This window comes from Fusarium coffeatum (genome assembly GCF_003316985.1).
Source record: "Fusarium coffeatum strain FIESC_28 chromosome Unknown BRIP53273_contig_239, whole genome shotgun sequence".
In the NCBI taxonomy this organism is placed as follows: Eukaryota; Fungi; Ascomycota; class Sordariomycetes; order Hypocreales; family Nectriaceae; genus Fusarium; species Fusarium coffeatum.
The window spans coordinates 1-21517 of record NW_022158031.1 but is presented as its reverse complement, the minus strand read 5'-3'; the positions used below and the strand labels follow the sequence as shown (position 1 = coordinate 21517).

Genomic DNA, 21517 nt, shown 5'->3' with positions numbered 1-21517 from the left:
TCTCTCACTAACTAACGACGTACCGCATCGGTCCGTCACCTTACGCAAGCTTGAGCGCTTCCGCGCTCCCCCCACCCAGCCGCCGTCGACATTTTGATTCACTTCCCCTCGACGTACGGACAGAGTCCGGTTGTTCGGTATGCTGTCCCATCTGCGGTTCCACAGGCGAGGGCCGTCATCGAATCCTACCTCGCCCTCCCCTGATCAACATCCTACTTCACCCACTGTTGGTCACCCTACGCCCTTCTCTCCCGATGCTCTGTCTCCGGAATTACGACCGACGTCTTCGAATCCCTCCACCCTACCTCCTGCTCTACCGCCCATATCCCGTGTCACTACAGAGGATTTTGGAAAATCGCGGGATAGTCGTCAAGATGCTGCGGCGACAAGCCCACTAGATCCCCGACCACAGCCAGCTTCGAAAACTTCGTCCTTCATTGGGGGTGTTGCTCTTAGAAAGTACCAGCGTGATATGGAAGCACAAGCCACCGAGGCTATCGACAGCAAAAGAGGGATTGGTATTCTCGGTCAACATTCGGCCTCCCAGCCAACATTAACATCAAACAATCCAGCCTTGCGGCCGTCGCCACAAGTCATAAAGAATACGAAAGCTACATCCTCGTTCAGCACACCCACAGATCTCCAGCAGCCTACCGGTCGCCGTCCTGCAGGTACCCGCCTGGTAACAGAGCTGCCCTCTCTTACACAGACGACAAGCAACACCGAAAATCCCAAGCCCAAGAAAGGGCTACCCTTTCTCAAGAAACCAATGTCGACACTATTAATGAGGCGCAAAAACAGTCAGCATGCCCCTGACCTGCGCCCATTACCCTTGGCCAAACGCCGCGAGGATCCGGTGTATGATCCTCGTATCATGGGAACTCGGGTCCATGATTTCAGTGCGCCACGGCCAAAGAAGAACACACCAAACAGGGACACTGCGCAACCGTCCCTGACTTCGCCTTTCCCCATGTCTGCTCCTCTCCCTGCGCAAGACAGGTTCCAAAGCCCATCGGCCATTCCAACTCAAGAAACTCCACTGTCAGCCTCGAACCTGACAACCCGTGAGCCTAGCAATGCTTCCGAGTCCATCTACTCACAGGACTCGAGAGCCCTTAAAATGACACCAAGTACAGCATCTACAGCACCCCAGGCTCCAGTGTCTGACCTAGACACCCTTACATTATCAGATGCTCCCCCAGTCCCTCCCAAGGAGGGCGCACCAATCTCTGTTCAACCAAAATCGCCGCGCGCGTCGCGTTTGATTGACGAGGAAGCTTACATTCATGACGGACCCTCAATTTCTCATCAGGCTGGCAGATCCCGGGGCCCATCACTGTCCGGACTGTCTGGTAAGGACATACCATCTGCTGTACCTCGACACATGAAGAGTACATCTTCAAGGTTCAGTTTTGATATGATTGGTGCTGCGAAGCAGGAGAAACTTCTTGAAGACAGGCACCGTCAACGAGAGCTCGAGAAGAAGACTACAGACGTGCCTGTTCCTAGAGACTCACGCTTTGACGATTTTGACGACGATGGTTTTGATTACGATGCGATGATGGAGGATGATGGTTTGGAAGAGGATATACCCATGGTTGGCGACGGCTTTGACGATATGGATGAAGGTTTCAGCAATGGGTTGGATGACCGCATGGATGACCACATGGGCGGTCATATGAACAGCACTTTGAATAGGACACTGAGTACCTTTGACAACAATCTGAACAACACACTTAGCGGAGACTTGGATGAAGATCTGGACGAAGAGCTTGATCCAGATAACGACCAGGAAAACTTTTCGGGCTTTGTGTTCCAACGATCAGGCCCTACATCGTCGATAGCCAGTCCTCGCAGTGCTGGCTTTTTGCCAACCCCAAGGGATGCCGAAGGTAATCGTATTGGATTTGCCATGAGCCAGTACACGCCTGAGATGCTCGGAGAGCTATCTCCTTTGTCTCCAAGGCACCCCCATGACCAGCGCATTAACCAAGAGATGCAGGCAGGTGGGCTAGGGATTCAAGGACTAGATGTTCCAAGGGTGCCCAGCTTAGAGAATGAAGCTGCATTCCAGAAAAACCAGGACCTGCCCCCTTTAAGCACGGGGCGCTCACTCAACGATGACGAGCTCTATTACGACGATGGGATGTTGGAATTCGAGAGGAACGAATTCGCCGAGGATCTCGCTGCCCCTCCAGAATGGGACGATACCCCCTTTGACGAGTCGATTTTTGACAATAATGATACCGATCAGTTTGGTCGACCGATAGCGGGTGCCTTTGCACATGCACAATCGCTGAAGCGATCAGAGAACCGAGATGAACCGAACCGGACGTCTGACACGACAGCACCATTCTCTCCGGACTCAGAGGCATCCAAGACAACGGCTCATACATCGCTGAATGCCGATGATAAAGAAGAAGTTCAGCCTGAAGTTACTCGAGACAGCCCTGGCCTTCGATCGTCCCCTGCTCCCACAGCCGTAGTCCCATTGTCATCGTCCCCAGCCGGTGACTCTTTTGCGGCCTACCAGGCCGCCCTTGCTGCCGCAACATACAAGGCGGCAGCATCAGGAAAGTTTCAACGGGGCTCATCTCCTCCGCCCGTAGACATCAATCTACCCGAGCCAGATCATTCCCCAGGCACACCAGGTCACGACGGCTCTTTTAGACAGGACGACTATGAAAGTTATGATGATTACAATGATTCCTACGAGAACATGGCCGATCTGGAACTTGACGATGATGCTATCATCGCTGAGGCCAATGCAAGCGCTTTGGCTAATGACTGCGATGGTTGGTATGGCCAGGAATTTGGCTTCTACTCAGCCCTAGCTGGCCAGCAACAAGGACCGGAGTTCGAGTATGCCAATGGTGGGTTCTTCGGTCCTAAGGGCGGACTGGATCGCAGCACCAGTGGACGCATGATATCGAGGGAGCCGAACCTGACGCCTATCACGGAGCGATCCGAGTACTCAAACAGAAACTCTTTCATGAGCCTTGGCATGCCTGGCTTTGGAGGAACGACACCCCTTCAAAGTCCTGGCCTGGCTCAACTTGCTCTCCTCGGTGATCGCGGCGACGAGATGACTTTATCTGCCCTACTGCGCCTTAGGTCCAGGGCATGGGGTGGTTCTCAAGCTAGTCTTGTGTCCAGCCAAAACGGATCCCCTCGATCAGAGAGAGGTGATCTGTCCACCTCCCCCTGGGGCCAAAGCTTCATGAGCCCAACCACTTTCCACACTCGAAAAAACTCGATTTTGTCTACTATCAGCCACGACTCGGACAGCGTGAGCGCATCAGGAAGCCCGACATTGACAGGTGGCATTCCTGGCTTTACGCTGTCCCCCCCTCCTGTTCCGACGCTAACTAAACTCGAAACCGGTGTCAAAGAGGATGCTCAGATACCCCCTCTCAACGTCAGCAGGCCCGCCTCGAATTCTTATGACAACCCGATTTCACCAGTATCGGATCCAGATGAGAGTATGCCGGCATCAGCTTTAGTGAGTCCCTTGGAAGCGTCCAACAGGGTCAGTATGGCTGAATCCAGCGGGGCTCCCAAGCGCCCCGGCATGGGACACCGTCACAGAGGCTCGGCCGACAGTATATCTTACACTAAAGAAGAGGATAGTGGCGCAACGCGTTGGGTCATGGAGCGACGACGCACGGGGGAATCTGGACAGGTTGAAATAGAACGAGAGGTTCTTGAAGAAGGACGAATTTAGGAGATAGTACCCGTTTCTTGCGCTCCTTCTGACATACATAGCGTAACGAAACAGAAAGGATTGCACAAACACATAATGGAATGAGGAGTTTGGGTCAGGGTAGGATATATATATATTTCTATAGAATATGTGTTAGCCGTCGGCCCCAAGATTTGGGCCCAGGTCGTGCAAAGGGCGTTAGGAGGCGAAACAAAAAGCTAGGCACTAATGATGCCGGCGGAATTGTCTACGGGGATTAAGTACTCATATTCTTTTCGAACTTCATGTATACTTTTGAACGATATCGAGCGCCGTGGATCGAACATCAGAGATAGGACAGAGCGTACACAAAAGACTGATATCTCATCATGAATTTCCCAACCCAACTTCAGAACGACTTACAAGTTCAGCTTTCCATGCTACACGTATCAGTCGTACACTTTAGATTGAAGTGGGTGAACTTAGGTCTTCTTCCACACGTCTCTCCACCATTCCTTTAGTCCGTATGCCTTCTCTTGAGCCTCGACATGAACCTTGACGTTATCTCCGCCAGCCAATGTCTCCAATAAGCTAGTTTGCCTACCTGCTTGACCTCCCCCACCCAAGCTCCTCGCCTTTCCGCCGGTCGCACGATCCTGGATCTCCTGAGCGATCGTGGGCGCAACTTCAGCAAAACATGCCTTAAGTTCGCGCTCGAGGGAAAAATACGGCTTCTTTGCCAAGTCCGGCGCCATGAGGTTGTAACTTCGCGTCAGAGCGTTAAGACGCTCGATCGATAGTTTGTGATAACTCAATTCAGCTTGTTCCCAGGCCGAGTCGCGGAAAGGTGTTCCAATCATGGGTGAAGCAGTCTTAATGTCGTGTACTTGCCCAAAGGCGTTCTTCTGTGAAACTGGGTTGTGCACTTCTTCCGCAGCTGCATACTCTTCCGCCCTACGCACCTGATCCTGCAGCGAGCCTCCTCTGGAAGCAATCATTCTCGCCGCAAATCGCCGCCAATCATTGCGCAGTCGGCCTCTGAACGTTCCCAACTCTTTTGCAAGCTCCTGCTGCTTCTCTATCCACGGTGGGACGATGTCTTGTCGTTGAATCATCTTATTCATGATATATTCTGTCGTGTCGATGAAGGGGTTATCAGCACGCGAGTCACGCTCGATATCCTTCCCTCGGGGTATGTTCTTGAACTGTCCTCTCGCAATGGCGTTCTCGATACGTTCGTTTGCCAGGGCGGCAAGACCTGTGATTGAGTTTGGCAGTGCTCTCGCCCCTGGCTCAAAGCGTTCTTGCAGTTCTTTTCGCCATGCTTCTTTTTCGTCCTCGCTCATACCGTTATTTGGCTTTTGGACCCCCATACCTACGTAAGTATTGACCCTATCCCTAGCTTTGGCTACCTTCTCTCCAGGGGACCGTCTCGGCTGTTTCTGCAATCGCATATCCACAGGTGGTGGCTGGTATTTGCCCCTTAAACCTGGAGCAAGAGGCTTTCTGGCATCGTCCAACATTCGGAGTACGGTGTCTGCCGTATGTTCCTCCCCTGCCCACGCCTGCGCAGAGGCAATATGCCGCGTGCCTCCACCCACAGATGATGAGAGACCGGCTTCTGCAAAGGCACTAGCGTTTTCCGATTTGAACTGCGCATCGGCAATCTTGTTCAGAAGCCGTTCCTTTAATTCATCTGAGAATCCTGCATCCTCTACAGCTCGGCGTCCAGCCCTTCCGCCTGTGAAGAGAGCTTCCTCTGTGGCTTCTTCTAGACGCCGAGCCATCGGCCCTAGTTCTTTCTCAGACACCGGTATATCATCCTCTTGCTTCTCATCTTTAGTCGTGTCTTCCAACTGCTGATCCTTCGTTTTAGATGCGCCAGCTTGCGTTGAGTAGTGAATGGGTGGCAATGTCATAGACCGGCGCGATGCTTGGAGGCAGCAACGACAGACAAAAGGCGCACGACGGAATGGTGGAGACATCTTCCAGCTGCATAAGTTTAAGTTGAATCGAAAACTAGCGATCAAGCACGAAAAGAAAAGTTGCAGTGTAGGTTGACAGATTAATGGAAACTGAGTGAAGTTGTAATGACGGTAATGAAACTGATGGAGCTAAGCTTAGTCATCTGGTAACCCTTCTGGTAAAGTACAGTACAGTACAGTATAGTCTAGCTTCACGGAATTCAACCTCGCCACTTTAAGTAAGTTACTGTGATTAACATAAGGCGGTACGTAGTTAGGTAAGTACCTATTATAGGCCTGCCTGCCTACTAAGGTACCTTGGTAAAAGAAATTTTATAAGCAGGCGTGTAGGAAGGCATTGGATGCTTCAATGTTGCACTTTCTGGGAATCATGGAAGGTCTTGGGTTGCTCCTGCCTTAAATATGGCAGTTCCTCGCCCCGATATTGGGAAGGTACAAGAAGAAGAGGAGGGAGGTCTATTCGGGTGCGACTGCATCTTGACAACGGGTCTCATGTTAGCTGTTGAACCTTTGTGAAATGGGTTTGAAACTCTCGTCCTACATCGAACATTCTCCTCTGTGCATCGACACTTTTGGAGTCTTCTTGGACCTTTGTTATTCTCTCCTGGCTGCTATGTCTCATAGTGCTCCTCTCGTCTCTCATGTCTCGTCTCTACACTCAGCCTTTTCTCCTAACATGCTCTCGTTTTTGGTGTCAACGATAGTAATCGCTTTGCTGACTGCTTTGTCCTTTGCAGACGTGGCTCCGATCAGCGACTTGGAGGCGTACAACAATGGCTTCATTGGCCAATTTCCTTTTCAGACCTTCAAGTCTTCAGATGCTGTTGCCCCCGTCTTTCAAATTAACACTTTTGAGCCCAATCGTGTTGATGCTTCTGAATTTCTCTTCCTAACTATAGAACATGGCGACAAGTCAGGACCTGCCATCTTCTCAAGCAAAGATCTGAGCCTCGTGTATGCCGATATCAGGTATAATACAACCTTTGATGCCCGTGCGCAGGTGAGAAATGGGGGCAAGTACCTCACCTTCATCGAGAGTGGACGCTGCCACGCCTTCAACGCCAACTACCAAAAGAGATGGACAGTTTCAATCCGCGGTCTAGGAGCTACCGACGCCAACATCCATGACTGCGAGTTCACTACTCAAGGAAATGCTCTTATAACTGCGTATCAGGACATCAGGTACAACTTGACTGCTCTCGGCGGAGAGATGGACGGCTGGCTGAGCGATTCTATTTTTCAAGAGGTAGACCTCGAGACCGACAGAGTCTTCAGCGTTTGGCGATCATTCACCCATGTCAATCTTACTGATACCATGGTCAAGTACAACCCAAAGACGACATTCATGAGTAGCCATGGGTTTGACTGGTTTCATATAGACAGTGTTTCCAAGGCAAGTCATTTTCCAATCCTCATAGATCTTGTGCTCACAGGAACCAGACCTCGGAGAACCATTATCTCGTCTCATCAAGGGGTTTATCAGCAATAATTCTTCTGCAGGCTGATACACTTGATCCGCAATGGATTCTTGGAGGAAAGCACAACCAGTTCAAAGACCTCAGTGGTGGCAGCGCAACCAACTTCGCTAACCAATATGACGCAAAGTTTGTTCAAGGAAATGAGAGCCGGATTAGCTTCTTTGACAACCAGGGCACTGAAACGGGATTGTGTAACGGGGACAATTGTTCTCGAGGCGTTGTTGTGGAACTCGACTACGATAAAATGACAGTCCACCTCTTACATGAGTTTCTTCATCCCCAGAAAGTATACTCTGGTTCGGGAGGTAGTGTCCAGGGCTTAGACAATGGAAACTTCCTTGTCGGTTGGGGGGCTAATCCGGGGATTACCGAGTATGCGCCCGACGGTACGATTGTCATGGATATTCAACGAGGAGCGGTGCCGTACATCCCCGAAAGCGACATAGGTGCTGACATGCCTGTTTATCGAGCATGGAAGATGGAGTGGGTTGGCCGGCCTCCATGGGGCCCTTCTATCACTTCGTCGGCCCCGGGAGACGATGGCTCAGATGTTAGCATCTATGTGTCTTGGAATGGCGATACCCAGGTTCATCATTGGGAGGTGGTATGTTACCATGAAACTAACTGTGTGACAAAAGAGAGCTGACTCTATGACAGTATGCGGGTGAAGACGAGAAGAATGTCACTTCTTCTCCTAGACTCCTTCGAACTCATCTCGAGTCGGCTTTGAAACTGAAATCGGCCTGGAAGGGCTAGGACTATCGCTTCCCAAGACCGCCCGAGCAATTGCCGTCAGTAAAAGCGGCAAGACTCTTGGTTCGACAGCCATCGTCGACCTTGCAAGTGGTAAACTCAACGGCAATAGCAGCAGCATTTGGAAATTGAAACCACAACCTTTTGACGAAGAGCCAAGCGGCCGCCCTGGTAGTAAAAAGAAACCGGATGATGAGGAAGATACTGCATCTCAGGCAAAACATTGTGTGAGCTCATTGTTCGCTCTACTACTTGCCATTGCCTTTATATCTTTCTAAGTTTGGAATCTCGAATTTGGGCGCAGAAATTACGTGACAGTAGAAAGAAATAGTCTAAGTTCGAATAGATTGATCTGATATCCTCGCTTCAAGTGTTTACTACCTTAGTAGGTAGTATGGATAATAGATACTGTAGTTAGTAGATTCGTAGTCAAGAGTGGAGTCGACTGAGTCTTGGCTTTGGGGGTTTGGACTAAGTTGACTCCAACTCGTCTCCGACTGCTGTAGTAGCGCTTGACAATGTGATTGACATATAGATAGAGCATAGAATATAGAATATACTCCAGACCAGACGATCGAGAGGTTCTTACCATGTAGCTCAACTATGACAAGGTTATAGTAATCTTTCGCCACCAACCTCAGAGACAGTATGAAATGGTCGGTGAGCAATTATCGGCCTCACCACGGTCGTGGAAAGAGTTCTCCAATTATGCCAGTACTCAGACACCCAGGTACCTAGCTAGCTCCAGGGGTCTGCAAGATTTGATGGCGCTAACTGGTCGCCAATTGTTCTAGCTCCTGGGCGTTGATGAGGCTCCGCAATCAGTGAAGTTCCATCAGTTATCAGACCTTTGTTTTGATCAACATGGTTACCTACAGTAGTTCGTACCTACTTTAACAACTCTTGACTAAGAAGCATTCATTATTGTATGCCCAAAGTTGTTTCTCGAGAGTTTCTAGGTAGTTTCATGACCCACATAGGAGGTACTCGGTTGAGTTGAGTTGAGCTGAGATATTGGGGTTGCGTGTTTGTTTGTTTCTTCACCGAGAGAAATTGCGTGCCCGCTCCAGACTTTGTACTCCATTGTTTAATGATTCTGCCATACTCGGTCTGGCATGGCTGGCTCGTCCCGCTTTGATCCGACCATCCGCCCCTAGGATAAAAATCGTCAACCTCTGGCTCCATTTTTACCAGTGGAAGGTCCCTCCCATACCCCATCAGATCAGACTTTCTCACTTCTGTGTCCTCTCTCTGCTTTGCCCAACATTTGTCACTGCTGCGTACTCGTTGTGCAGGTGGTGTACTATATCAGTCAAGAGTCTTTCGTTGATCTCATTGTCGATCGCATTTGCCTCTGTCTTTGTCTTTGTCTTTGTCTTTTGGTTGACCCGTTTGAAGTTACACTTCCCTTACGCATGTCCAACTTCAAGTCTGTCCAACACCGCCTATAGACATTTGGGATCTGGTTTCAGGCAAAGTACTTGGACCGGCTCCGGCTACGGCTACTGTATCTTGAGGTGCCATCGCTATTGCTATCATTGCTGTCTTCTCCAGCCTTGATAGGCAGGGTGCCGCACCTTGGAACTGAAACAGCTCAAGCCATGGCCGACACTCAAGATAAGGTGTCGCCGGCCCCGGCTACGGCCCCGCCATCAGACATAACCGCTGATGTCCCGAGCGGCATGGACAGCCAGGGCCCCAGCAAGACGCACGTTAACATCGTCGAACACGCCCGCGCCGCAGCTCATAAGGAGCGCAACATGACCCTTCGCCAAGGCATCAAGCTCTACCCCAAAGCTATCTTCTGGAGTGTCCTCATCTCGACGTGTATTGTAATGGAGGGATATGATATCTCCCTTGTTAATAACTTCTGTATGTCCCAAAACTCTTCTTTGACGATCCCATGTCCATCTCCTTGATTTGGTATTGGAACTCGTGTGCATGTCTTGCTGACACCTGTGTCTAGATGCATTCCCGCAGTTCAACAAAAAGTACGGTGTCATGGGTGACAATGGAGAGTACCAAGTGCCAGCCCCATGGCAGGCTGGCCTGAGTAATGTAAGTCTTTTTGCTGCAGGTTCCAGTTCATACGCTCACGACCAACGCAAACAGGGAGCCCATTGCGGTGAGATCATTGGTCTTTTCATCAATGGTTGGATTTCAGAACGATTTGGTTATCGTTACACTGTCATGGCCTGCCTTGTCTGTGTGGCAGGCTTCACGACCATCTTCTTCACTGCCCAGAATGTTCAGACTCTGCTCGTGGCCGAGATTCTCTGCGGTATCCCCTGGGGCATTTTCCAAACCCTGACCATCACATATGCATCCGAGGTCTGCCCTGTTGCCCTGCGAGGCTACCTGACCACATACGTCAATTTCTGCTGGGGTCTGGGCCAGGAGATCGGTATAGGGGTCATTCATTCCATGCTGAAACGTGATGATGAGTGGGCGTACCGTATTCCATATGCTCTCCAGTGGATGTGGCCGCTGCCACTCCTAATCGGCATCTTTTTTGCTCCCGAATCGCCTTGGTGGCTAGTCCGAAGAGGCCGTAACCAAGATGCCAAAGAAGCTCTGCTACGCTTAACCAGTCTTGACCGTGAGACTGACTTCGATGCCGACGAAACCATCGCCATGATGGTGCACACCACTGCCCTGGAAGAGAAAATTACAGCAGGGGCATCCTACTGGGACTGTTTCAAGGGCACCGACCTTCGGCGCACCGAGATCGTATGCATGATCTGGGCCATCCAAAATTTGAGCGGCAATTCTTTCTCCAATTATTCCACCTATTTCCTCGAACAGGCTGGGCTCTCAGCTGACAAGGCATATTCATTTGCCCTTGGCCAGTATGGTATCAACATGGCAGGTGTCTTCGGTGCTTGGGGGCTTATGAGCTTGGGAATCGGTAGAAGGTCGTTGGTACTTTATGGCCTCTGTGGCCTCTGTTCGATGCTACTCATCATGGGTTTTCTTGGCTTAGTACCCGAGGCCCATCGGAGTCAATCTTCGTTGGCGACAGGCTGTATGATGATCATATGGGCACTCTTTTACCAATTGACTATAGGCACCGTGTGTTATTCTCTGGTCGGAGAATTGTCTTCTCGTCGCTTGCAAATCAAGACGGTTGTGCTCGGCCGCAATCTATAGTAAGTACAACCATTCGCAAGGACTGAAGTTGCAGTCATCCTGTGACACGTTCGAGTCATTGGCCGAAGTAGCTAACGTGTGAGAAGCAACGTCGTTGGAATCATCAACAGTGTTTTGACGCCCTACATGCTTAACCCTACAGCTTGGGACTGGGGAAATTATGCAGGATTCTTTTGGGTGAGTAGCCAGTCATGGCAACCCTAGATGAATATTCTATGTTACTAACAGCTAGATTAGGGCGGGATTTGCTTCCTCTGCATCATCTACACCTTCTTTCGACTGCCGGAACCGAGCGGTCGCACCTTCGCAGAGCTTGATGTTCTATTCGAGAGAGGCATCAGCGCAAGGAAGTTTGCCTCGACTGAAGTGGATGTATTCCATGAAACAGTCGAGGAGAACGTCATGAACCGTTACGAGGAGCTCGGGGATGCACCGTCCGAGAAAGTTCACAACAAAGCATAATCGATATTGAAGACTAAGCAGCGGTTCAACTTCATGAAACTTCGACTCAGGCAGTGCGCAGAGAAAGGGACCCCATGCCTCAGGGTCGGGTGAATCTACCCCTGAAGCGTTTTCGTGGCCATCTGAGCTGTGCCGCATGCGATATAGAGAGATCTAGGTTAAGGAGATATCTCGGATCTCGGTCGGCATTGGCGTTTGCATCATCGAGGCGTTGGCGTTCGGGGTAAAACCCATATAGTTTGAATTCAGGATAACAAAGCTAAAAGGAACGACATGCCGTAGAAGGTATATGATAATCGAATTAATGATAGCTTCTTCTTTTCTCTGAATGTTTATGCTCTAGTTCGCTTTGATACCTATGATATTGGTCATTGTAGTTTGAGAAAGCCGGTCCTCCGTTGAACAAATCGTCTCTCGAGGATGGGTTGCAATGTTTCATAATATTTGATAGCGATATCGCATGAGAAGAAACGTTTGAACAGTGACTGGTATAGTAAACGGGACCGGGCCGGTCACGAGGACGGAGCCGTTGCACAATACAGAGTCCGTAGGAAGACAGAGCTTGATGCAAGGCACAAGCTAACTGGCGGTTGGAGGGGCAGCAGCGGCAGTAGCCTCTGGACAAGCGGAAAGTTCATGTCGATGCTTGTACATGATTTGCGAGGCTAGGGGTAACAGAAAACTTGGCTTTGACCGCACACGAGCAAGAATAGCTGGGCAAGTTTGTGGTGGGACATGCCGGTTCGTCGACCATTTGTTTTTTGCACCATAAGCTTTTGTCTCAAGCTTTATGTTCTGGCGTGATAGTCGGGGTTTACTATTGTAACAGCGGACCCGCTGCTACTGACATCCATAACTACTGTATGTCCAGGCTCAGCGGAAGACCCAGAAAGGGATGCGCGGCAAACAAGCCGGAGTCGACCGGGCGGCTGGAAGAAGAATTGACTGCCTTCTCCATCAGGTCAGGATCGGGGTGTAGTTGCCGACGGTTGGCGAGGCCTACATACTTCTCGGTAAGGCCTCACACATTGAAGAGCATCCTGACAAATGGATGCCTGCGGCGCTTCATTGAATCGATAATATGTACTAGTACTTTCAGCGAGAAAAAAAGACTGCGCGTATCGATAGTGATCGGTATTCCGGAGCCAGGACTCTGACATGTGCAAATGACCCTGAACCAAGCCGCCAAGATGCAAGGTTGGCTAGATCCCGGGCTTCTGGAGCTCAGATCATGCTACCCGGCAAATGGAAACAATATGCATCTGTATCCGTACTTGCGAGTTGCTTGTAGGTACTATGTTAGGTTAGGTACCTAGGTAGTCTAAATGGAATATGCTGGATAAAAGGATCAACAGCCTGAGCTGGCTAGGTAGCGTACCTACCTAGGTATGGATCTAACCCAAATCAGCCGCCTCAGGCGCACCACTCAGAGACGTCCATACGTTGACGCAGGAGCCTGAGCCCTCACTACCTAGGTAGGTAGGTACCTAGGTACTGTACATTGTAATTAGTTACTGTACGTCGCAGGAAGGAAGGATCAATCGATTGTTGTGGCCTGGATGGATTCCAGACACGCCGATGTCCGGGGTAGCCCCACTAGAATGCCCTGTTGCAAGTGAGCTCATTATGTGGGAGCTACCTTGAGCCCCCCATATATTAAGGGTCGAGAAGCAAAGACTGGCACATGATTGGATAATGGCTGCTCTAAACTATCTCCGAAGAGGCCCGATCGACAAAATACCTATAGACACCGGGCTGGGCATGCCCGCCTAGTCACTCTCCGCCATAGAATCGCCTCAAGTGATCCTCCTTCTCCCCTCTCCTCCTCCTCCTCATCTTCTTTCCAATCTTTCCACTCTCCTCAACCTCTCCTTCATCACCAATCTACCACATCATCGCCTTCACAATGCTGTCCACTCTCCGAGTCGCCAGTCGCCGGGTTGCCCGTCCCGCCCAGTACAACCTGGCTGCCATTCGCGCTGCCTCCAATTGGGCCAACGTCCCTCAGGGTCCTCCTGTATGAGCTTCTTCACTGCTGGCGCGTATCTTCTCTGTGATCTTATGCTAACGTTTTGCAGGACGTAAGTGGAATTCTCGTACAACAAGCTGTGCGCGAGTCTTGTCGCTAATCAATTCCTTCTTCTTGCTTACAACAGGCTATTCTTGGTACGTACGATGACTCCCACTTAGTGTTATGCGCCTCGTCACTCAGGATACGCAATCTGTTGCGCCAGAGTCCAAGCACGTTCTGGCAACCCAACAATTGTACTGACTCCATATTTCAGGTATTACTGAAGCTTTCAAGGCCGACAAGTTCGACAAGAAGATCAACTTGGGTATGTCGCAACGTCATCCCCACCTGACCCCGAATGCGGAGGTATCTCGCTATCTTTCGAATTGATCTGACTCGGTTCCTATACAGGTGTTGGTGCCTACCGCGATGACGCTGGCAAGCCCTACGTCCTCCCCTCCGTTCGCGAGGCCGAGCAGAAGGTCGTCGAGTCCAAGCTGAACAAGGAGTATGCCGGCATTACTGGTGTTCCTGAGTTCCCTCCTGCCGCCGCAAAGCTGGCCTATGGTGCCAACAACCCCGCCTTGGACCGCATCACTATCACTCAGACCATCTCTGGCACCGGTGCCCTCCGTGTCGGCGCTGCCTTCCTTGCCAAGTTCTTCCCTGGCGAGAAGAAGATCTACATTCCTCAGCCTTCGTGGGCTAATCACAAGGCTGTTTTCAACCACGCCGGCCTCGAGGTTGAGCAGTATCGCTACTATGACAAGAAGACCATCGGACTCGATTTCGAGGGTCTGATCGCCGACGTCAAGTCTGCTCCCAACGGCAGTGTCTTCCTTTTCCACGCATGTGCTCACAACCCCACTGGTGTTGACCCCAGCCAGGAGCAGTGGAAGCAGATCTCCGATGTTGTCAAGGACAAGGGTCACTTTGCCTTTTTCGACATGGCTTACCAAGGATTTGCCAGTGGTGACACTGACAAGGACGCTTTCGCCGTTCGCCATTTCGTTGAGCAGGGCCACAACATTGCTCTTTGCCAATCTTTCGCCAAAAACATGGTACGTCTTGAACAAACTGCAATATGGTTAAGTAACTATGAGCATCTCGCTAACTTTTTAAAAGGGTCTTTATGGTGAGCGTGTTGGTGCTTTCTCCATGGTCTGTGCCGACGCCGACGAGAAGAAGCGCGTCGATTCCCAGCTCAAGATTCTCATCCGACCTCTGTACTCCAACCCTCCCATCCACGGTGCTCGCATCGCCTCCGAGATCCTCAACAGCCCTACCCTCTACAAGCAGTGGCTTGGCGAAGTTAAGCAGATGGCTGACCGTATCATCACCATGCGTGCTCTCCTCAAGGAGAACCTTGAGAAGCTTGGCTCTAAGCACGACTGGTCCCACATCACCAGTCAAATTGGTATGTTCGCATACACTGGTCTGACTGCTGAGGAGATGACCCGTCTTGCCGAGGAGTTCTCTGTCTATGCCACCAAGGACGGCCGTATCTCCGTTGCTGGTATCACTTCTGAGAATGTTGGCCGTCTCGCTGAGGCCATTTACAAGGTTAAGGGTTAAATGTAAAAAAAGAAGAAGAAGAAGAAGAAGAAAAGAACCAGCTGAAGCAAAAAGGAGAATGTGTGTTCATGAGGCCAGCGTCGCTCCCAACAGGCGACGTCTTGAATACAACATGACAGCTACGATTAGAAAGCTGTCAAGACGGATGGACTGAAAATACCCAAGTCTTGAGTCTAGATCGTGTGTCCAGCGTGGCAAACTAATGACGAGACGAAGATAGCTTGAAAACACATGTACGAGTAGCTTGAATATAACACACGAAACCCAACGTGTTGGACCTGACTACCCTATCAGCGCCTCACACCAGATATGGATAGGTGAAATGCGCTGCCATTTAGGCTATCCGATGACTATAAAGGCTATACATGTACAAAGTCTTTCGCATTTTCTGCCATGCTCTTTTGTAAAGTGTGATTAGTCTAACTATTATTGAGTCTAAGAATTAACATCGCTACTCATCCCTGATTAAGTCGGTCGAGATCTCTTTTTACGTCGTCCATCTGCCTCGTCATTTCCCGATACACTCTGGACATCTCCTTCATCTTCTTTTCCTTACCTTCTTCGCCATCAACACCAACCCCATACTCTCCAAGCTCAGCTGTTAAACCGCGAACGCGCTCCTCACCTCGCATTTTGGCATCGCGCAAATGAGCACCATAGTTCTTAAGAGCAGTAATTGCTTCAGGGGTATATACCGCACGACGCACAGAAGCAGCGGCGATAGCGGCATCGGCGTCGTGTCGGCGTGCATGGAGGGAGACTTCTGCAGCACGAAGTTCTAGGCTACGAGCTATGACACCGTGCTTGACCTCGAGAGCGCGCACCAAAAGACTCAACGCATTCGTAGCGGTTTGAAGAAGGGTTGCCAAGGCGGCAAGGGAGCGTAAACGATGAGAGCTGAGTTCTGTTTCGGCGGCGGCGAGGTCAGAGCGCCAGCTGGATAACGTACTCGGCAGTGTATATATATGACGGTGTAGGAAGGAAGGGTTTGTAGAAGGATGCGCGATCCGGGCAAGGCCTAGTGCCCATGTACGTAGGTTCGAAGCGATGATGGGCGCCAGCGTGGGAAGTAGCGTCTCAAGTTCTGAAAGGGGAGGGTGGGCAAATAATAACTGGAGGGTATCTTGAGGAAGAGGCGGGTTATTGGCGTCGAGAAGTGGAGGGAGAACAATTAAGAGGTCGAGGAGTGGTTCCGGAAGTGAAGGCTGCTGTTGCTGTTGCTGTTGCTGTTGAGACCTCGAGTCTCCTGCTTGTTGACCTTGAGGGACCCGTAGACGAGATGATGCTCTTGTCGCAGGCGGTGTGCTTGACGGAGTTGCTGTTGAGATAGCGCAAGTAAGAAGATGTTGTTTCGCGGAGATCAGACGCCGACGTTCAAGCTCCTGACCTGAAATGTGAGAAATTGTTTCTCTCGTTGATTTGTGAATCAAGAATGAGACCTCTTACCTCTCTAACAGAAGCCCGCTCTTTAGCTCGAGGGTCATTCTGCGTTGACCCATCTGGGTTGAGCACCACATTAGTAAGTTTCTTATATAAATTGGCGAAGTCAGAATTGTTTTGAAGAACCGATTCCTCAACAGGCGGAAACATTGTTACTGCATATCAGCTTCGCCTGCTTCCGCTCGGTTTGTATTGGAATAGGTACTAAGGTACTCTTTGGTGGTTTGTTGTGTTAGTGAAGCTGTATGTAGTGGAGCTAGGTTGAACAACAGCACCAAATCATTTGATTGGACAATGATCGATCACTGTTCCCGGCGCCGGAACATCAGCCGCCTCCGAACGAGGATACTCCAAAATTCTCAACGCCAGAAAGTTAAGGTAAGTATAGAGTAAGAGAGGTACAGCCGACGATCAGCCCATCTCGAACGGGGCAGTCATACCCGCCTACTCCGACGTCAATTGAGGCCAATGTCTCATCTATAACCGGAAAAGTCCATATCGAATACTCACTGAGAGACCGAGACTGATATCATGACATCCTGGGCCCCCGCGCGGCCGGCTTTGAGGGCCCTGGCTTCATCATCGCCAGTAACTCCCGCTCGGGCTTTCAGCACAACGCTCCCTCAGCAGACCAAGACGATCAAGTCACACCTTCTACCTGGCCGTCTCATTCCTCCGTATCCCTATGGCGAGCGTCAAGTCTATAAGCAATCCAACAAGGGTCTTTATGGCTCCGCAAGAATTCGATTCGGTAACACTGTTGCGGAGAAATACAACAACAAGGCCCGCCGCTTCTGGCGCCCGAACGTCCACGTCAAGGTTTTCAAGCTACCCGCCCTCAATGCCAACGTCAAGACCCGTCTTACACTCCGCGTTCTCAAAACCATCCGTCGCGAGGGTGGCCTCCAGGAATACCTACTCAAAAGCAAGCCCGCCAGGATAAAGGAGCTCGGCCCCGGTGGCTGGAACTTGAGGTGGCTTCTTATGCAATCCAAGGATATTCAGAAGAAATTCAACGCCGAGCGTGTTGCACTGGGCATGGAGCCCAAAGAAATCGAGGATAGAGACGATATCATCCAATATGCGCTCGATGTCGCCACACCCGGTCCCTTGAGCAAACGCAGTCAGGCGACCCGGGGCGAACTTATGGCACAGGAGTTTGTGTTGGGCGAAGAGGACCTGGCCGATTTGGAGGGCATTGAAGAACTATCAGATGAAGATGAGGCATTGCTGCTCAAGGAGTTGGAAAACGCGGAGGCCGGTTCCGAGACGACATCGAAGGACACGCAAAGGATATCAGTGTAAAACGTTTTATGTATAATATGTACCAAAAGACTCCATTTCAAATGCCTTTAAATCTTTTTTATCATCATCGTGCCAGATTCGAGCAGAAATAAGACTTTTTGTTCATGCTATAATTCCAACTGTTGCTATTAAATCCACTTTATGGTATCGCTTTTTTAATCTAGAAACGGAGATCCCATCCAATCTTCGGGCCGAGCTTAGGTAGCTCATCGGCGACGCTCTGCACATCCTTATCGCCACGGCCGCTCACGCAGATGACAATGTCTTCGTCCTTCTTCATTGTCTTGGCAAGCTCAATGGCACCGTAGATACCATGAGCAGTCTCAAGGGCAGGAATAATACCCTCAAGCTGACTCATGAGCTTGAAACCAAGGAAGGCCTCGCTGTCAGTGGCGGCAACAAACTTAGCTCGCTCATTGTCTTTCCAGGAGCTCAACTCGGGTCCGACACCGGGATAATCTAGACCGGCAGAAACAGAGTGAGTTTCGGTGATCTGGCCATGCTTATCCTGGAGAACGTAAGTCCTTACGCCATGGAGAACACCCTTGGAGCCACCAGTGAGGGTAGCACTGTGTCGTGCGGTATCTACACCGTCACCACCGGCCTCGACACCGAGCAGCTTGACGCTGGGCTCGTTCTCAAAGGGGTAGAACATGCCGACAGCGTTACTGCCACCACCGACGCAAGCCACAACGGCGTCAGGGAGCTTGCCTCTCTTCTCAAGCATTTGTTCCTTCGTCTCCCTGCCAATAACGGACTGGAAAGTACGGACAATGGTGGGGAAAGGATGCGGTCCAATAGCAGAGCCAATGATGTAGTGAGTGGTATCAAGATCGACGACCCAGGCACGGAGAGCCTCGTTGACAGCATCTCGGAGGGTTTTGCTGCCAGCCTCGACAGCAACGACCTTGGCACCAAGCAATCGCATGCGGAACACGTTAAGGGCCTGTCGTCGGACATCCTCCTGTTTGGTGTGTCAGTCATAGTACCTTGGAACATTGGTTCAAACTTACAGCTCCCATGTATACTGTGCACTCCATGCCGAACTTGGCACAGACAGTGGCAGTAGCGACACCGTGCTGCCCAGCACCCGTTTCGGCGATGATTCGCTTTTTTCCAAGTCTTCGGGCAAGGAGGAGTTGTCCCAAGGCATTGTTGATCTTATGGCTACCAGTGTGATTCAGATCCTCACGCTTCAGCCAGATATTAGCGCCGCCAGCGTGCTCGGTCAGTCGCTCGGCTAGATGCAGGTGGCCAGGTCGTCCCATGTACTCGTAGTAAGATCGGTATTCCTCCCAAAACGTAGGGTCATCCTTGATCGCGTTGAAACCCTCCTCTAGTTGTGACAAACAGTCCATCAGACTCTCAGGGACGTACTGACCGCCGAACTCGCCAAAACGCTCAGGGATCTTGCCATGAAGAGCAGCAAGCTGGGCCACCAGAGCTGTGTCCTCCTCGGCAGTAATATCCGCGTCTGTGACAGTACCGCTGACAGTAACGTTCTCGCCGCTGGGCTCCTTGGCTCCAGCCACAGCCTCGACAAGACCAACCTCTCGAGTGTTTGAATCATCAGAGTCGCGGCCGGAGAGGTAAGCACAGTACTTCTCGATATCAGAAAGGGCCTGGCCAGGCTCGGCGTTCTTAATGGTAGTGATGATTTGGCTGCCGACAACGACACCATCAGAAAGGGTAGCGACGCTCAGGAAGTGTTCTCTGGTGCTGACACCGAATCCGACAGCAGCAGGCTTGTTCCCGCTGTACTTCTTGACACGCTCCAAAAGGTCGGGGAGGTTTGCGTTGAGAGTACCAGTAGCGCCGGTGACGCCCATGCGAGAGACGACATAGATAAATGAGTCGGCAAGCTGGCAAAGAATCTTCATTCGGGTATCTGAGGTAGCGGGGGCGATAAGAGGAACGTATGAAAGGCTAAACTCAAAGTCAGATTGTGTCTAATTTTGACTCGTTCCAATCGACTCACCGTCCCTTGTTACAAAGCTTGCGGAAAGAGATGGCCTCCTCGGGGGGTAGATCGACAACAATGAAGCCATTGACACCAGATGTGTGGCAATCCTGGAGCAGTCGTTCCTCGCCATAGCTGAGAAGGGGGTTATAGTAACCCATAAGCATAACAGGAGCCTTGAGACCACGAGATCGTGCCTCCTTCACCATGCCCAAGGTGGATTCGATCGTAACGCCATTGTCGAGAGCAATCTAAAGCAGTCAGTGTCTATCCGACAAATCAATAGCCGTGTATGTGCGTACTGTGTTGGCAGTCTGAATAGTTGGGCCGTCAGCAATTGGATCGGTGAAAGGCGCGCCGACTTCGATGACATCTGAAGGTAATATGTTGGTCAATGCAGCTCACAAGACGCAGTTGCGAAAGGAAGGGGAAGGGGAAGGAAGCTAACCAGCGCCGCCCTTCTCCAAAGCCAGGAGAATGTTGGGAGTATCTTCAGGCTTGGGGTAACCAGCGGTGACATATGTTACCAGTGCAGACTAGATAATGGGAAAGAATGCGTTGTCAGCTTCTTTGACCTTGGGATTATACAAGATTTACCCCGCGGAGGGGCACTCATGATGGATGATGTACTACTGACCCTATTCTGCTCCTTGCAGCGCTTAAAAGTCTGTTTAATAGCGTCCATAGCGAAAATGTTTTCGTCTCTGGTGTCAAAAAGGATTATGGGAGAGGAGGGATGTCTTCGGAGCGAGGACCCGTTGTCTTTAAGAAGATTTTGAAGCCAAAGTTGTTGGTGACTGCATTTTCCGCCACCGATCGCGGAAGAATGAATTCCGCCACCTGCCATTGACTGCAGGTGCCGCTTATGCATGTCCGCCCGCAGCTGCAGGTTCCGCTAGGTACTGTAGCGCCCACACTCCGCTCTGCAGGCTGCAGCTCGCATCATAGTAGCCCACAACGACCCCCGGACTTGCCTAATCGGGCAATCAATCAACTAGACATTGTTACAATTTCAGGAACTTGCAGTCGGGCAGTCATCAACGGCTGATGCAAGATCTAAGCACTAGACAGGCAAGGTACCTAAGGTACTGTACAATACCTTAATTAAGATCCATACTGGGTATACTGCATGGCCGTGTCACCTCACCGTCGGGGTATCAGAAAAATTGGCAGCCCAGAGCAATGAGACGAAATGACTTCAATATCCAATGTCAGCGTAGATCAGCAGTTGCTTTACTCATGCAGGTGGAGATGACCCATTGGGAAATCTCTTTGTACAATAAAGCAACTCCGACGTTATGCGGCTTACAACAAAGGATCCATTTGCAGTATCCGTACATTTAAATCACATCACGAGTCATCGCTGAGAATAAACAATCATCCTTAGAAGGGTCTGAGGTGCCCAGTGCATAGATGCATGGTATAGCATATCATAGCATAGTGTACCGTACATGTGCATACATACAATCGCAGTGCAAGAAGAGACATCATCTGCAACAATTCGTAGGTGATATTGCAATCTAGTACTATCTACCTAGGTAGGGACATCTGGTGTAACATCATGACCACAATCAGTGCAAACCACAAACCCAGCTATTATTCAACCGTCCACTAGGCCATTTTCTCACCCATTTGGGGTATCAAATAAGAAGTAGAAGAAAACATGTCTGAGTTGGGTACTCTTTTTTTTTTTTTTTTTTTTTTTTTTTTTTTTTT

The 21517-nt window shown here is 50.5% G+C and overlaps 8 protein-coding genes across 8 annotated transcripts; 5 read left to right on the top strand and 3 right to left on the bottom strand.

Annotated features, from left to right (window-relative positions):
* Nucleotides 1–139: 139 nt before the first annotated feature.
* FIESC28_09363 (uncharacterized protein) lies at nucleotides 140–3724 on the top strand (the record flags this gene model as incomplete). Its single annotated transcript, XM_031163500.1, has 1 exon — nucleotides 140–3724. The coding sequence occupies one exon, from the start codon at nucleotides 140–142 to the stop codon at nucleotides 3722–3724; it is 3585 nt and encodes a 1194-aa protein (XP_031012422.1).
* A 440-nt stretch (nucleotides 3725–4164) lies between these two features.
* On the bottom strand, nucleotides 4165–5667 carry FIESC28_09362 (uncharacterized protein; the record flags this gene model as incomplete). The annotated part of the gene is made up of 1 exon (XM_031163499.1): nucleotides 4165–5667. One exon carries the CDS (start codon nucleotides 5665–5667, stop codon nucleotides 4165–4167), a length of 1503 nt encoding a protein of 500 aa, XP_031012421.1.
* A 676-nt stretch (nucleotides 5668–6343) lies between these two features.
* Nucleotides 6344–7901, top strand: FIESC28_09361 (uncharacterized protein; the record flags this gene model as incomplete). The annotated part of the gene is made up of 3 exons (XM_031163498.1): nucleotides 6344–6990; nucleotides 7047–7749; nucleotides 7803–7901. The coding sequence occupies 3 exons, from the start codon at nucleotides 6344–6346 to the stop codon at nucleotides 7899–7901; spliced, it is 1449 nt and encodes a 482-aa protein (XP_031012420.1).
* Nucleotides 7902–9499: 1598 nt separating this feature from the next.
* On the top strand, nucleotides 9500–11510 carry FIESC28_09360 (uncharacterized protein; the record flags this gene model as incomplete). The annotated part of the gene is made up of 5 exons (XM_031163497.1): nucleotides 9500–9770; nucleotides 9865–9956; nucleotides 10011–11047; nucleotides 11135–11225; nucleotides 11286–11510. The coding sequence occupies 5 exons, from the start codon at nucleotides 9500–9502 to the stop codon at nucleotides 11508–11510; spliced, it is 1716 nt and encodes a 571-aa protein (XP_031012419.1).
* A 1906-nt stretch (nucleotides 11511–13416) lies between these two features.
* Nucleotides 13417–15096, top strand: FIESC28_09359 (uncharacterized protein; the record flags this gene model as incomplete). Its single annotated transcript, XM_031163496.1, has 6 exons — nucleotides 13417–13527; nucleotides 13589–13591; nucleotides 13667–13676; nucleotides 13796–13846; nucleotides 13933–14582; nucleotides 14647–15096. 6 exons carry the CDS (start codon nucleotides 13417–13419, stop codon nucleotides 15094–15096), a joined length of 1275 nt encoding a protein of 424 aa, XP_031012418.1.
* Nucleotides 15097–15551: 455 nt separating this feature from the next.
* On the bottom strand, nucleotides 15552–16686 carry FIESC28_09358 (uncharacterized protein; the record flags this gene model as incomplete). The annotated part of the gene is made up of 2 exons (XM_031163495.1): nucleotides 15552–16478; nucleotides 16543–16686. 2 exons carry the CDS (start codon nucleotides 16684–16686, stop codon nucleotides 15552–15554), a joined length of 1071 nt encoding a protein of 356 aa, XP_031012417.1.
* A 381-nt stretch (nucleotides 16687–17067) lies between these two features.
* FIESC28_09357 (uncharacterized protein) lies at nucleotides 17068–17841 on the top strand (the record flags this gene model as incomplete). The annotated part of the gene is made up of 1 exon (XM_031163494.1): nucleotides 17068–17841. One exon carries the CDS (start codon nucleotides 17068–17070, stop codon nucleotides 17839–17841), a length of 774 nt encoding a protein of 257 aa, XP_031012416.1.
* Nucleotides 17842–18001: 160 nt separating this feature from the next.
* FIESC28_09356 (uncharacterized protein) lies at nucleotides 18002–20486 on the bottom strand (the record flags this gene model as incomplete). Its single annotated transcript, XM_031163493.1, has 6 exons — nucleotides 18002–18805; nucleotides 18855–19767; nucleotides 19820–20052; nucleotides 20104–20174; nucleotides 20250–20337; nucleotides 20439–20486. 6 exons carry the CDS (start codon nucleotides 20484–20486, stop codon nucleotides 18002–18004), a joined length of 2157 nt encoding a protein of 718 aa, XP_031012415.1.
* Between the last annotated feature and the right edge of the window lie 1031 nt (nucleotides 20487–21517).